Consider the following 13791-nt stretch of genomic DNA (forward strand, 5'->3'; position numbering starts at 1 on the left):
TAGTCAGGAGGTTACATTTTTTGGGGGGGGGGTCACACCCGGCGTTGCTCAGGGGTTACTCCTGGCTCATGCACTCAGGAATTGCTCCTGGCGGTGCTCAGGGGACCATATGGGGTGCTGGGAATTGAACCTGTGTTGGCCATGTTGGCTGCGTGCAAGGCAAACGCCCTACCTGCTGTGGTATCGCTCCAGTCCCACCGAGGTTACATATTTTAAGGGTTATATTGCTCCTTCTAGAAAGTTAGTGGGGGAGTGGAGTGATAGTATGGTAGGGAGGGCATTTGCCTTGCATGTGGCTGGCCCAGGTTTGATCTCCGGCATCCCTTTGGTCCCCCGAGCACTGCCAGAGTCCTCCCGAGTCACCCCCGAGGGTAGAGCCAGGAGTAACCCTTGAGCATCACCTGGGTGTGACCCAAAAAGCAAAAACAACAAACAGCAAAAGCAAACTAGAAAGTTTGTAGGCTTCTTAACACTTTTCTGTGATCTTCTTAACACTTTTCCTTAAACTGTCATTCAGTGCCCTGCTCCCCTCCTCCCTCCCCTGCTGTTGGTGGGGATTTGGGAAAGGATGGGCTCACATATGGTTCTCAGAGTGCTCAGAAAGTGCTCTCATGCAGTGGTCACACATGGTTCTCACACAGTGCACACTCACAGTGGTCTCAGAGTACTCACATGGTGCCCTCAAACAGTGCTCATGTCGTGTTCTCACTCACAGTGTTCACACAGTGTATTCACACATGGTGCACAAAGTACTCACACACATGTGTGTTCCTGCATAGTGTTCTCACAGAATACTCACATGGCATCCTCACACAGTGCTCGTGTGGTGTTCTCACTTATAGTGCTCGCCTGGTAGTTCTTGGTAGTGGTCTCAGCCCCGTTCCAGTGCAGTGATTTGTGCCCCCATCGCACTACTCAGGAGCTATAAGGGCACACCTGGTGGTGCTTGGGGACCAAGTGGGCCAGGGCTCAAGCCCAGCCCTCCCTGTGCCTGTCCCAGGCTCGCCTGTGCTGTCTGAGGACTCTCAGGCTGCACAGCTCATGGGGCCTTAGCATTGGGGGCCACAGCTGGCAGGGCACAGGAGCTGCCCAACTTTCTGTGCATGCAGGTTCCCTTCCGGCGGTCCTGGGGGCCCCCTCTCTGGTCCCACAACTCAGCTTGGACGTCAAATCAAAGTCCCTGTTATTTGACAGACTTGCCTTGCACCCAGGTGTGGCCTCCAGACAAAAATAAACAAAAAATTTCTTTTACCTCAAAGGGCTGGAACTTTCTTTTGGACTTTTTTTGGGGGGCCACATCTGGCAGTGCTCAGGTGACTTCTGGCTCTGCACTCAGGAATCACTCCTGGTGGAGGGACAGGTGCCGGGACGCAGAGGACCGTGTGCAAGGCAAGTGTCCTCCCCGCTGGCCTATGGCTCTGGCCCTTCCTCTGGAGAGTTCCAATTCTCTGTGCAGTTTGGAACAGAGTAGACCTTCAAAGGTAATGCTAATTTAATCCTGATAGAAATGCTTTCGTTCCCACTACATAGTAAGGTTCTTGGATAGACTCTTAGTTTCCAAAAAATTCTTTACACGCGACCAACTTAGTGTCATTAATTTTTGTTTCTTGAGTCACAGCTGGTGATGCCCAGGGCTTTCTCCTGCGGGGCCTGGGGACCCATCCAGTCAGTCTTACTATTGCTCCAGCACCTGTTCTTCTCTTCACCTAATGTAATTTTATGCCCCTCTCGGAGAGCCTGGCAAGCTACCGAGAGTATCACGCCCACACGGCAAAGCCTGGCAAGCTACCGGTGACGTATTCGATATGCCAAACACAGTAACAATTGTCACAATGGAGATGTTACTGGGCCCACTTGAGGAAATCGATGAACAACCGGAGGACGGTGACAATGACAGTGGCACCTGAACGTGGTTGCAGCAGTGCCCGCACTGTGGGTACCCCAGGCCACTGCTCTGCAGTGCCCTGCACCGGGACCTCAGGCACCTCCAGCCTGGTGACCTGCTCTTACGTTTTGGCCCTTTGAAGTCCTCATAGGTTCACAAGATGTTGTAAGAAACAGAACAAAAATCACACGTGCTCCTTCCTCAGTGGCCCCAGGTGCGTCCGACCCAGGACACAAGCTCAAGAAATGGACGCAGAGACGGAAAATCAACTCTGATACCCTTCAGGGGCTGGTCATGTGCAACTGGGTACCTGGCTGGCCTCCAAGAGCCCGGCCAGCATGTCCACTGCTCACAGCGCCCCCATCCCTCACGCTTCCCTGAAGAACGCACCCTTGTGAGGGGCCAGAAGCGCTAGCTGAGGCAGCTGGCCCACAGGCGGGCCCCTCACTGCCACTCTGGGCTGCTGAGTGACACTAAGCTCCACCACCCCTAGGGCCCAGGCGCCCTCAGAGCCGGCACCGTTTGGGCTCCCCTGGGGTGTGTCCTGGCTGCACCTGCCCGTAATGGGTGTCTGGAGGCTGGGCCTCACCCCTGCAGGTGGGCCCTCAGACCCAGTCTAGCAGCCTCCTGGTGGGGGTCCTGCTGTCTGTCCCCAAGTGACAGCTGCCTTTCCAGCCCCCCAGGAGCCTTCTGGACTGGGCTTTACAGTTTTGTCGGCCTCCTGAGCACTGCTCGTGGGAGCTGGGACCATGCTTGTGGTGTGCCCAGCCAGAACAGTCGGGGGGGGGGGGGGGACGGGGGGAGCCCGGGGCCCCAGCCCCAACGCCCAGCTCCCTGGCCTTCCATGTCCTTTTCCTATTTTGGAGCTACACCTGGCAGTGCTCAGGGCTGACTCCTGGGTCTGCACTCAAGCACTCCTGCCAGTGCTCTCCTGAGGTGCCAGGGATCAAGCCCAGGTGAGCTGTGTGCAAGCACACACCCCTGCAGCACTGGGGCTCTCTTTAGGCACAGGGTACGTGGCCTGGTACTTTTCTTGCCTGCCTGGCAGGGGTATCCCAGACACCTCCCCAGCCAGGTCAGGCAGGCTCAGTGGTGTCCAGGCACTGCTGACCCGGACCCACTAGCTCGAGGCCCCCCTGCCCAGCCCTCTGGTGGGACGTTCTGATTTTGACTTTGGGTCACACCCCTGGTACTTGGGGCTGACTCCTGGCTCTGTGTCATGACCAAACCCCTGCCAGAGAAACTACACAGGTAGGGGATTAACTCTGGCTTGGTCAGCAGCACCCGCCATGTTGCCCCGAGCCGGTGCCTCCCCGCTAGACTCTCCCAGTACCCCTCTTTGCTTCCTATAGATGCACCTCGCTGCCATCCCAGGGCCCCACTGCCTCAGGGTCTTTTGGGCCCGTAAACGCTAACCCCTTCCTGCTGACAGCCTGCAACCCGAGGCCTGGGGCTGCCGGCCCATGTGGGGGCATTCTGGAGGCCATGAGCTGTGCTGGGGCAGTGGCTAGGGACACTGCAGTCACCAGTGTGAGCTGAGGTCCACGGGGCTGGTGGGGCCCCCATGAGGCGCCACACACACAGCTGACCCACACCAGCCCAGAAAGTGCTGTGCACAGCTGATGGGTGTGCAGTCCTGTGGGCAGTGGGGAAGAGGCCAGGGGACAGACCACAGCCTGGTCCTGGGGAGGGAAGTGGAGATGGGCAAGGGTCTGGCACCACCTGGCTCTCGTCCTAGCAGTTGTGAGAGAGCTGTCCTCCCGCCTTGTCCCAAGTCTGGTCTAGGGCCTTAGGCACCATAACCCTCATCCGAGGGTGCCCCGTCCAGTGGCCGCCTTGAGCTCAGGACCCATCTTGAAGGGGCCTCAGTTCCCTCACCTCCTACCTGAGGTTCCCAGGCACGACTCTAAGCCTGGGAACTCGGTGAGACAGGAGCACAGGTGCATCCCTCCTGCCCATGTGAGCCAAGACTCCTTGGATGGCTGCTTGAGGAGGTGGGACGCTCCCTGGCAGCTCGAGGGGCTGCAGGCTGCTCCTCAGCAAGATCCTACCACCACTCCCCACGGGGCCCCCAGAGCTGGACATGGGACTCTTCCCTGAGGGAGAGCCGGGAGAGTCCCTGGGGACCCACCCTACACCAGCCCCTGGTCCCTCCAGAGAACAGTGCGCAGGCAGCGACCTCTGCTGGCCACCATGGGAAATGCAGTCTGTGTCCTGGGAGTGTTTTACTGGGGACCCCAAGACACAGGGGACAGGACAGCTGTAAACACATAGGCAAGGCTGCCCCAGACCTTGTAAACACGGGGTTTGGTCCTGCACCATCCACTGACAGGGCAGCAGTTCCAGGCAGTGTCCGCACCACACCGGTCCACTCTGCAGCCTCACCAGGACTGAGGCAGTGTGGGCGCACCAAGGGCCAGGAGGAGTTTGGGGAGTAGAGGGTGAAGGTGGGGGACCAGTGGGTGATCTGGTGGGCCAGTGGCTGTCAGTCTGGCCGGGAGGGACACTAGATGAAGGTGGAGTCCAGAGGCCCAGTGTCCTGCTGGCTGAGGGCACGGGCCTCGAACAGCTGCTTGATGAGAGCCGACTTCTCCTGCTCCAGCTGGGTGATGCGCTCGCTCCTGTCCGTCACCTCCTGGGGGGACAGTGCTCAGGGCTGGCCAGGCCACCATGCATGTACACACCACACACACAATGCACAGCACATATTTGCACACACCACATGCACACATATCACATGCACACACACCACACATGCACACACATTTATGCACACACCACACATGTACACATATACCACACGGGCACACCACACATGCACACACCAATGCACTCACTGCACATGCAAACCACACATACATGCATGTGCATATCACACACGCTGCACACCACACTGCAAAAGCACACCGTATGCATACACATCACACACCTACACACATCTGTATGCTGTACACGCACACCACATACACTGCACACGCATATCACACACATAATACACTGCACACACCGCACATGTACCACACACATACACCGCATACACATCACATTTACACACCACACACTGCACATCACAAGCACACACACCACACACTATACACATTGCTCATTTACGCCACACGCATGCACATTGCACACTGTACACTGCACATGCACTAACATACGCTGCACACACCACACACATGCATGCACACACACTGCAGATAGATGCTCACCACATGCATACGTCACACACATACATGCGACACGCATACATACCGCATGCATAAACACCACATATGTATACCACAAGAGTACACACATACACACCACACATGCACACGCCCCCCCCCTCACCTGGGTGAGGAGCCGGTTCTGCTCCTTCAGCATGGTGATGGTCTGTTGCTGCCAGCTGGGGGCCGCGGGGGGCGAGGCCGGGAGCCCCGAGGATGAGGGCAGGGCCTGCGGGAGACGGCGAGCAGCTGGTGCCGGTGCCCCGACAGTCTCCAGGGCCGGAGAGAGGGGCGGGCGGTGGGGGCCACTCACCCTGCCGGCACAGGCCGCCGCCAGCAGCTCCCCCAGGCATCGGGCCACCTCCTGGACCTTGGGCAGCAGGCGGCCCAGCAGGCCGGGGCTCCCCTCCGCGCCAGTGTCCTGGAGAGAAGAAGGGAGCCGTGGGTGCGGGGTCGGCCGCGGCTTCCGCCCCCCGCCCGGGGGTGAGGGGCACTCACGGCGCTGGCCCTGCTCCGGCCCAGACGGCGCTGCCGCTCCTGCACGCGCTGCAGCTGCTGCTGGTACCAGTCGCGGCCGCGCGCCATCATGGCCAGGCCCTGCAGCAGCACCTCGCGCTCCTGCTCCAGCTCCTCCAGCTGCCGGAGCTGCGGCCGGGCGAGCACAGGCGCCGTCAGCCCGCGGGATCCGCCGGGCCGCGCGAGCGCCCCCCGGGAGCCGCCCCCAGCCCCGGGCACAGCCTCACCAGCTCACAGTCCACGCCATTGCTGATGGTGTGTCTCCGCCGCTGACCCCGGGCGCGCGGTGCCCGCCGGCTGTCCCCCACCGCCGGCTCCCAGGCCCTGCAGCCCACCGCACCTGCAGAGGGCGGCCCGGGACCCCGTCAAGACCCCCGGGCCCACACCCCAGCAGCTCAGGGCCCGTCCAGCCCGGCGTGAGTGGGGCAGGTGGGGCTGCTGGCGGGGACCGGGTGTCCGGGAGGTGCGCGCAGGGAGCGGTCAGCTCCGCGGACAGAGGTGCAGAGGTGGGGCGCCGCACGCGGGGCCGGCGGCTGGGGGGACGCGGCCGGCGCCGCAGGCCTGAGCGAGGGAGGGGCGCCGGGGCAGCGGCGAGGGCGGCTCCTCCCTCCCCATTCACAACTTCCTAAAGACTTTGGGCCTTTGGGTTACCCCCGCGACGCTCTGCACTCGGGAGTCTCGGGCCGGCCGCCGCAAGGCCCACGCCCTCCCCGCCGCGCGGCCACTCCGGCCCCTCACCCGCGGCCGCGCCGGGCAGCGCCTTCCGCTCCAGCACAGTGCGCGGCTCGTCGGCGGGCGCGAAGAGCAGGCGCGGCGGCGGCGCGGGGGGCGCGGGGCCGTCGGCGGCCGGCAGCGAGGCGCGCAGACCGGCCACGAAGCGCTCGAAGGTCAGGTGGCCGCTGGCCGGGGCCACGCGCCGCAGCCCCTCGAGCACGCCGCGGGGCAGCTCGCGCGCGTCGGCGCCCTGCCAGCGCGACTCGATTTCGCGCAGGTGCACGTAGCCGCGCCGCCGGTCGTCCAGAATGTCGAAGAGCGTGCGCAGGCTCTGCAGGAAGGCGCGCGGCAGCGCCTCGGCGCCCGGCGCTGCCGGCGCGGCCCCGGCCATGCGCTCCGCGCGCCCGCCGCGCGCCGCCACAATAGCGGCTACTTTTTGAACGGGCCCCGCGTGGCGTCGGCGCTCATTAGCATGCACGCCGGCCATTGGCCCCGGCCCCGCGCCGCCGCGCTCATTAGCATGCGCGCCGGTCATTGGCCCCGGCCGGCCCTAGTCCGCTCCCATTGGCCGAGCGGCCGGCGTCCCGGTTTGATTTCCCGGGGGCGGGGCGGCCCGCGGAGGGGGCCCCGCGCCCGCAGGAAGCGTGTCCCCGGGGGGCGGCGGGCGGCCGGGCCTGCCCCTCCCGGGAGGGCCTGCCCGGAAGGCCCCGGGTGGGCGGGGGGGGGATCGAGGGCTCCGGCGCGGCGCTTCCCGGCACAGAGGCCCGTCTGTCCCCGCGGCCCCTCGGGACGCCCGGCCTCTCCTGTCCTCTGCAGGACAAAGCCGCCCTTTCCTGCGTCCTCAGCTGGTGGCCAGCTTCCCTGGGCTCCGGGGACCCTCTGCCCTAGCCCTCCGCAGACTCACGCTGCACTCTGGGGGCGGGGAAGGTCTAGCTTGCAGCCTCGGGACTGCGGGGCGCCGGGGGCAAGCTATGTGTGCAGCCCCCACGCCTCCCGCACCTTGTCCTGGAGCGTGGCCCCAATGTTTCCTGCTGCCTCTGCTCTTCTCAGCAGACCGTCCCCCACCCTCAGGTGTATCCAGTCAGAAAACGCCCTCTCGGGAGCGGCCCCTGGCGCCCCTGGCCTTCCTAGAGCTGCTTCTGGACGGCTGCCCACCTGGTCTTCCACGTCATCCAGGGGCCCCAACGCACCGGAGCCTGGCTGGGCTGTCCTGGGTCTGCTTTCCCACTGGGACGACCCCTCAAAATCAAAATCAGGAACCTTCTTGGTGGGGACTGGCTCTCCCCAGCCCAGCAGTGTCCAAAGCCTCATCTGCATCTTCTCCCCTGCTGCTGTCCTCCGGAGCCAGCTTCAGGGACTCTGCACACAGGACTCTCCTGGGAAGGCTATCCTGGCAAATTGCTGGGTAGGGGTGGGGGTGGGCCAGCCCCCAACTCCGGCCAGATGTCCCGCTTTCCAACTATGGTGCGGGCTCCTGAGTCCCAGTGCTCTGCGCCTGGGCTGGACACCATGCCTGGGCAGCGGAGGCTGTGGGGCTGGAGGCAGTGGCTTTAGGTGAATTTTCCACCTTGCAGTGGACACAGGCTCTTCTCCAAGTGTGGGAGCTGCAGGGAAGGTGGCCCCTGGACTTGGACTTGAGTCTGAAAGGGAACAGAGCACAGTCCCCATATCTGTCATCGGAAACGCTGACCCTGCCTTCCTGTGCTGCTCTGCCGACTCTCCTGGGAGCCACCTGAGAAGACCAGGGGGTCCCAGTCCCTGGTCCCAGTCCCTGGAGATGTGGCTCCAGGGTGGGCGGTCCACACTCCACGTTGTTTGGAGAGAAAGCCAGCCTCTCCCTTAGCCTGGCCCAGGCCTGCATCTCCATCCTCAGCAAGGCCCAGGGATCAGCCCTTGCCAGTGACCTGCTTCCGCCTCACACTATCTTCTCTGAGGCCAGGCAGGGGCCACGTCCCTTGTCCTGGACCCAAGTCCAAACCCTCTGAGCTCAGCCCCACCCCTTACTTGGAGACTGGAGCCAAAAGAACCCTGAATGTTCTTATCCTTGATTTTCTTTCTTTGGGCCACACCTGTCTGTGCTTATAGCTGGTTGGGCTCTGGGACTCTCTGTGGTGCCAGAAATCAAACCTGGGTCAGCCACATGCCAGGCAAGCGCCCTTCCCCCACAGCACCTCTCTGGCCTAGACCTTCCTTTACTGAAACATGCTTCCAAGGGCACATGTGAGCTGTAGACTCTGGCTTAGGGTATGGAGTCCACCGTGCTCCGAACACCTCTCCGTGGTCACATCTTCTTCAGCTCACCCCCTTGCACTGTGAACAAGGTTGACTATGGGCTGGGTTGACCCAGCGCAGCCCCCAGTATGTGTGGGCCATGGGCCACAGTGACTATCTGGGTCATGAGAGAAAAATATCTGGTTCTGGGGGTCAGAGCTAGGGAAAGCAAGAGTCAGGCAGACAGGCCCGTGGGTGCTCAGCCAACCTGACTGCTCAAGGGGCTCCGGCAGGACTGGTGGTAGGGAGCAGAGACTGGGGAGGGTAAGGTAGGAAGCCCCGTGACACTCTTTGGAGGAGTCTTGCTGGCTGGAGGTGGCCAGTGGGCTGTCAGCTCTCTGCTGGCCCAGGTGGGGAGGCAGAGTCCTGTGTGCATCAGGGCTGGGCTGGGAGCTCCAGGAGAGAGGTGGCTTTTCACCTTGGGTCCATGAGCCCATACTACTTTTCAGCCTAATAAGACGAGTTTCTCAAGAAAGGTCTGGGGTCAGGAGATGGTCAAAGCACTGCAGCATGGGCATTGCATGTGGGGCCCCGTTTCATCTCTGGCACCGCACAGTCCCCAAGCAGCAATGAGTGCTATTTGGGTACCCCAAACAGAGGGTTTGACAAGTGTTCTATCCCCCAGTTGCTGGATCTATTTTTCATATATTTTCATGAGGGAGTGTGTAAAGAAAGGTACCACAGAGACAGCATAGCAGGTACGGTGCCTGCCTTGCATGCAGCTGGCCCAGATTTGATCCCTGGCACTCCATAGGGTCCCCTTGAGCCCCACCAGGAATGCTTCCAAAGTGCAGAACCAGGAGTAAGCCCTCCACACTGTTGAGCCAAAATAAAATAAAAGTACTCAGGCAGAGGGAGCACGTGTGAGTGGCTCTGTGGCTCTGGTCATATAGCATCCAGAAGAAGGAAGGTGAAGAAGGGACCCTCCCAAGAGGCTGAACAACCTTCCAGTATTTTAGAGGGGTTACACCTGGCAGTGCTAGGTGGGCCCCTGGGGACACTTTCTTGCTGAGAATACAGTGTTCAGCCCAGCGGGAATGAGACTCTCTCATTCTCCAGGCAAATACCGGTAGTCAGCTACCAGACAGGTAAGTGCAAAATTGGCAGGGAGGCTTGAGACCCGCCCTCTAGAGCCCCCCCTGTCACCCAGGGTGAATTAGAACTCAAGTCAGCCCTCGCGCCAGGACAGAAATGTGCCAGGACCCGAGGGGCAACGCCAAGCAACGCCAAGCCTCGGAACCTTTCCAGAGTTTCACCAGCTCCCTAAGGAGCAGGAGAAGATTCTAGGGTCTCGGAGTCAGGGAGGAGGCGGGGCCATGATAGGGATCGGGGCTTGGCGGGGCCAGGGTCGGGGACGGCCCGGGAGCGGGCCCGGAGGGGGCGTGGCCGGTCTGTGAGCCCACCCCGAAGGGGCGTGGGCAGCATGTGAGGGGGCGCCCGAGGGGCGTGGCCGACCCTGAGCTGCCCGGGGGCGTGGCCGGCGAGTGAGCGCGTCCCGGAGGGGGCGTGGCCGGCCTCGAGCGGCCCGGGGGGCGTGACCCAGGCTGGAGCGGCGGCCGCCCCGTCGGGTCTCGTGACGGCGCGGCTGCAGGTCACGAGTGCGGCGCGGCGACATGGCCTCGGAGCAGGCGGTGCGCGAGCGGCTGCGGCGCGCGGGCCAGGAGCACCTCCTGCGCTTCTGCGCCGAGCTGGCGCCTGGGCCGCGTGCCGCGCTGCTGGCCGAGCTGGCGCCGCTGGAGCCCGACGCGCTGCGCGAGCACTGCCGGCGCGCGGCCGCGTTCCGCGCGCGACCCCCGGGCCCGCCGGCCGGCCTGGCCGCGCGCCTGCAACCGCTACCCCCCGAGCGCGTGGGCAGCGCCCCCCGCGGCGACCCCGACGCGCGGCGTCTGTGGGAGGATGAAGGTAAGGGGCGGAGCGGCCGGCCCGCTGTGGGTCCGCGCTGCGCGCCTCGCCGGGTCGGGCCGGCTGGGGCACGCTGGGCGGGGCCCCGGCCCGGTAAGATCAGAATGTCTCCTGGCAGTTTTTGTCGGTGGCTCGCAGGGGTCTTCCTGCCCAGGCCCGGGTGGGCTTGCGGAGAGAGGGCAGCCGGGTGGCGGGCCCAGGCACCCCTCACTCATGGCACACTGGTACCCCAGGTTTCCACCAGATCGCTCTGGGCAAGGTGGCTGTGCTGCTGCTGGCTGGCGGGCAGGGCACGCGCCTGGGCGTGCCCTACCCCAAGGGCATGTACCAGGTGGGACTGCCCAGCCAGAAAACCCTGTACCAGCTGCAGGCCGAGAGGATCCGGCGGGTGGAGCAGCTGGCTGGCCAACGCCATGGGACACGCTGCGCCGTACCTTGGTGCGCCCTGTGGGCAGCAGAGACCCCAGAGTAACCCTCTCGAGCCCAGCCCTGTCCCCCACCCGACCCCAGCAGGAAGCCCTGCCTGGCCCCTAGGACTTAGGGGTCGGCCTCCCGCAGGTACATCATGACAAGTGAGTTCACGCTCGGGCCCACAGCCGAGTTCTTCCGGGAGCACAGCTTCTTCCAACTGGACCCCAAGAACATCGTCATGTTCGAGCAGCGCATGCTGCCTGCCGTGGGCTTTGATGGCAGGGCCATCCTGGAGCGGAAGGACAAGGTCGCCATGGCACCAGGTAACAGCCTCCACTTGCCTGTGTTCAATTCACTGCCCACCAGGGGCACTGTATCCTCTGGTAGCTCAGGGGCTCATTCTTTGCACCTGTCTATGCTGCAAGCTCGGCCTGGGCCACGAGGTGGCAGGCGCAGGGGGCCTGCCTGGCTGGGCTGCGCAGCCTCCAGCAGGCCAAGGGTCAGCCCACCACGCTCCCTCCCCAGACGGCAACGGGGGTCTGTACTGCGCGCTGGCAGACCACCAGATCCTGGAGGACATGGAGCGCCGCGGGGTGGAGTTCGTGCACGTCTACTGTGTGGACAACATCCTGGTGCGGCTGGCCGACCCGCTGTTCATCGGCTTCTGCGTGTGCCAGGCGGCCGACTGCGGGACCAAGGTGGGTTGGTGCCGCCTCTCGCCTCCTCTGCCCCGGTCCTGCCTGGACCTGGACTGAGCCTGTGCCTGGCGGCTGTAGGTGGTGCAAAAAGCGTACCCCGAGGAGCCCGTGGGCGTGGTGTGCCAGGTGGATGGTGTGCCCCAGGTGGTGGAGTACAGTGAGATGGACCTGGAGGCCATGCAGCTGCGTGGGCCGGACGGGGACCTGCTGTTCGGCGCAGGCAACATCTGTAACCACTTCTTCACCAGGGACTTCCTCCAGAGGGTCATCAGGTGGGCAGTGTGGAGGCAGCCTGCTGCCCCTGGGTCTGGGCACCTGAACTCGGACCTCAGTCTGAGCCGGGCCCTCTCCTCCCCCGACACGCCCAGGGAGTGTGAGCCGCTGCTGCAGCCCCACGTGGCTGTCAAGAAGGTCCCGTACGTGGACGAGGAAGGGAACCCAGTCAGGCCGCTCGAGCCCAATGGAATCAAGATGGAGAAGTTTGTGTTCGACGTGTTCCAGTTTGCTACGTTAGTGGATACCGCCAGCCTCCTCTTCTCCCTCCCTGTGGGGGGCTCTGATACCCTGTGGGCAGGAACTGTGGGCTGGGTGGCTGCAGGGAGCGTCCTGGGGTGCCTGTCCCCTCCTGCGCTCTCGTGTTTCTCCCCTGGCATTGGGAACTGTTTGGCAGGGGGCTGCTGGGGGTCATGGCCTGAGCTCTCCTGGGATCTGAGGCCTGGGACGTTGTCTGGGGGTCTCAAGAGCTGGGGCTCGTGGCAGGCCTGGGGGCCTCTGGCTGCCCTCAGCCTGTGTCAGTCACTGCACCTCCGGGCCTGGATGCCACCCACCAGCCTCTCCCTGCTAGGAACTTCGTGGCCTTTGAGGTGCAAAGGGAGGAGGAGTTTTCTCCACTGAAGAATGGGAATTCTGCCGCTAGAGACTCCCCGGCCACGGCCCGCCGGGCCCTGCTGTGGCAGCACTACCGTTGGGCCCTCCAGGCGGGGGCCCGTTTCCTCGACACACATGGGGCCCCACTTCCGGAGAAGCCCAGGTGAGTGGCTAGGGGCATCCCACGGCACCTGACAAGTCCTGCCATCCAGTAAGAGCCCCAGAAACCAGGATGCCAGCCTGGGTGTCGGAAGGGACAGCGTGAGAGGAGGGCCAAGGGCTCCATACCAAGCGGCTTGGCCCATGAGCACTGGGGCAGGAGTAGCTCCAAGTGCCCCAGTTGCTCTACCCCAGGACCAACACAGGGACAGTTCCCAGTATGCTGGGCTGTCAGAGAGGAGATGGCTGAGAAGGGGCCCCCGGAGACGCCTGGGTCCCCTGACTGAGTTGCTCCCCAGCCTGCTGGACGGAGAAGAGCCACCGGCCATCTGTGAGATCTCACCCCTGGTGTCCTGCTCTGGAGAGGTCAGTCCTGCTGATTTGAGCCCACACTTGAATCCTTTCTGTGGGATATGGGTGGTGGATTGGAGGGCAGATCTGAGCTGGCTCTGGGCAGACACGGGCCCCCACCAGGGACTGACAGGGTTACTGATTTTGTTTTTCCAGGGACTGGAGATGTACCTGCGAGGCCGGGAGTTCCGGTCCCCCCTCATCCTGGATGAGAAGAAAGCCAGGGCACTACAGCCGTGACCAGCCACCCTCTGCCTGCACTGGACACAGGACGACTTCGTCCACTCACAGAAAGACGTGGTCCAAGGGGCTGCCTTCTGCCCAGCAGCAGCCAAAGCTGGCATGACACGGGCTGCCCCACCGCTCGCGCCTGGCTTCCGACTTACACTGGTCTGCATCTCTGCAGGAAGGGTGGAGCAGAGCGGAGGCTTTGGGGCTCCCCCCAGCAGCTCTACCCTGGCTGGCCCGTGTCCCTTGCTGGAAAGATCACGCTCTCTCTTAAGGGTCCTCTTCTCGGGCTCCCTCCTGCCATTCTCCCTGAACGACTCCTTCTCACCCCAGCACTGGGGGGCACTCTGCAGACACTGCCCGAGACATCTATTCCCAGCCATCCTTCCTGGAGGTGGCCTGTCCAGCCCAGTGCAGGAATGCTGGCGGGGGCCCGGCTGCCTCACTCCTCTGGGTGCCCACACGCCAGCAGCAGACACTGCTCTGTGGGCCTGTCCCCACTGCCAGACACTCCTTCCCTTACCTCCAGCCCTGTGTGGGGCTTGTGAAAGCCTAACAGGATGGCCACCAACGTGAAGGT

At 63.2% G+C, this 13791-nt stretch overlaps 3 protein-coding genes across 3 annotated transcripts in view; 2 read left to right on the forward strand and 1 right to left on the reverse strand.

The window, feature by feature from the left end:
- The window catches only part of SSNA1 (SS nuclear autoantigen 1), a 122530-nt gene that overhangs the window by 38251 nt on the left and 70488 nt on the right, over nucleotides 1–13791 (forward strand). The gene's annotated exons all lie outside the window — the stretch shown is intronic.
- SAPCD2 (suppressor APC domain containing 2) lies at nucleotides 4269–6859 on the reverse strand. Its single transcript, XM_056132688.1, has 6 exons — nucleotides 6349–6859; nucleotides 5838–5950; nucleotides 5593–5739; nucleotides 5408–5515; nucleotides 5219–5323; nucleotides 4269–4520 (listed from the first exon to the last, which is right to left on the reverse strand). The coding sequence occupies exons 1-6, from the start codon at nucleotides 6857–6859 to the stop codon at nucleotides 4392–4394; spliced, it is 1113 nt and encodes a 370-aa protein (XP_055988663.1). The 3' UTR covers nucleotides 4269–4391.
- UAP1L1 (UDP-N-acetylglucosamine pyrophosphorylase 1 like 1) lies at nucleotides 10209–13330 on the forward strand. The gene is made up of 9 exons (XM_056132985.1): nucleotides 10209–10497; nucleotides 10731–10935; nucleotides 11056–11231; nucleotides 11434–11606; nucleotides 11685–11878; nucleotides 11975–12115; nucleotides 12451–12636; nucleotides 12932–12998; nucleotides 13140–13330. The coding sequence occupies exons 1-9, from the start codon at nucleotides 10209–10211 to the stop codon at nucleotides 13221–13223; spliced, it is 1515 nt and encodes a 504-aa protein (XP_055988960.1). The 3' UTR covers nucleotides 13224–13330.

The sequence above is a fragment of the Sorex fumeus genome, unplaced genomic scaffold, assembly GCF_029834395.1.
Source record: "Sorex fumeus unplaced genomic scaffold, SorFum_2.1 ptg000095l, whole genome shotgun sequence".
Taxonomy (NCBI): domain Eukaryota; kingdom Metazoa; phylum Chordata; class Mammalia; order Eulipotyphla; family Soricidae; genus Sorex; species Sorex fumeus.

What these genes read in the sequence shown, in the direction of transcription:
- UAP1L1 (XM_056132985.1), top strand. Translation starts at nt 10,209, where the DNA reads ATGGCCTCGGAGCAGGCGGTGCGCGAGCGGCTGCGGCGCGCGGGCCAG. An exon ending in CAAGGTCGCCATGGCACCAG is followed by an intron (nt 11,232 to 11,433) that starts GTAACAGCCTCC and finishes CTCCCTCCCCAG; the next exon opens with ACGGCAACGGGGGTCTGTAC. An exon ending in CGGCCGACTGCGGGACCAAG is followed by an intron (nt 11,607 to 11,684) that starts GTGGGTTGGTGC and finishes TGGCGGCTGTAG; the next exon opens with GTGGTGCAAAAAGCGTACCC.
- SAPCD2 (XM_056132688.1), bottom strand. Translation starts at nt 6,859, where the DNA reads ATGACCGGCGCGCATGCTAATGAGCGCGGCGGCGCGGGGCCGGGGCCA. An exon ending in CGGCGGCCTGTGCCGGCAGG is followed by an intron (nt 5,324 to 5,407) that starts GTGAGTGGCCCC and finishes CGTCTCCCGCAG; the next exon opens with GCCCTGCCCTCATCCTCGGG. An exon ending in AGAACCGGCTCCTCACCCAG is followed by an intron (nt 4,521 to 5,218) that starts GTGAGGGGGGGG and finishes CTGTCCCCCCAG; the next exon opens with GAGGTGACGGACAGGAGCGA.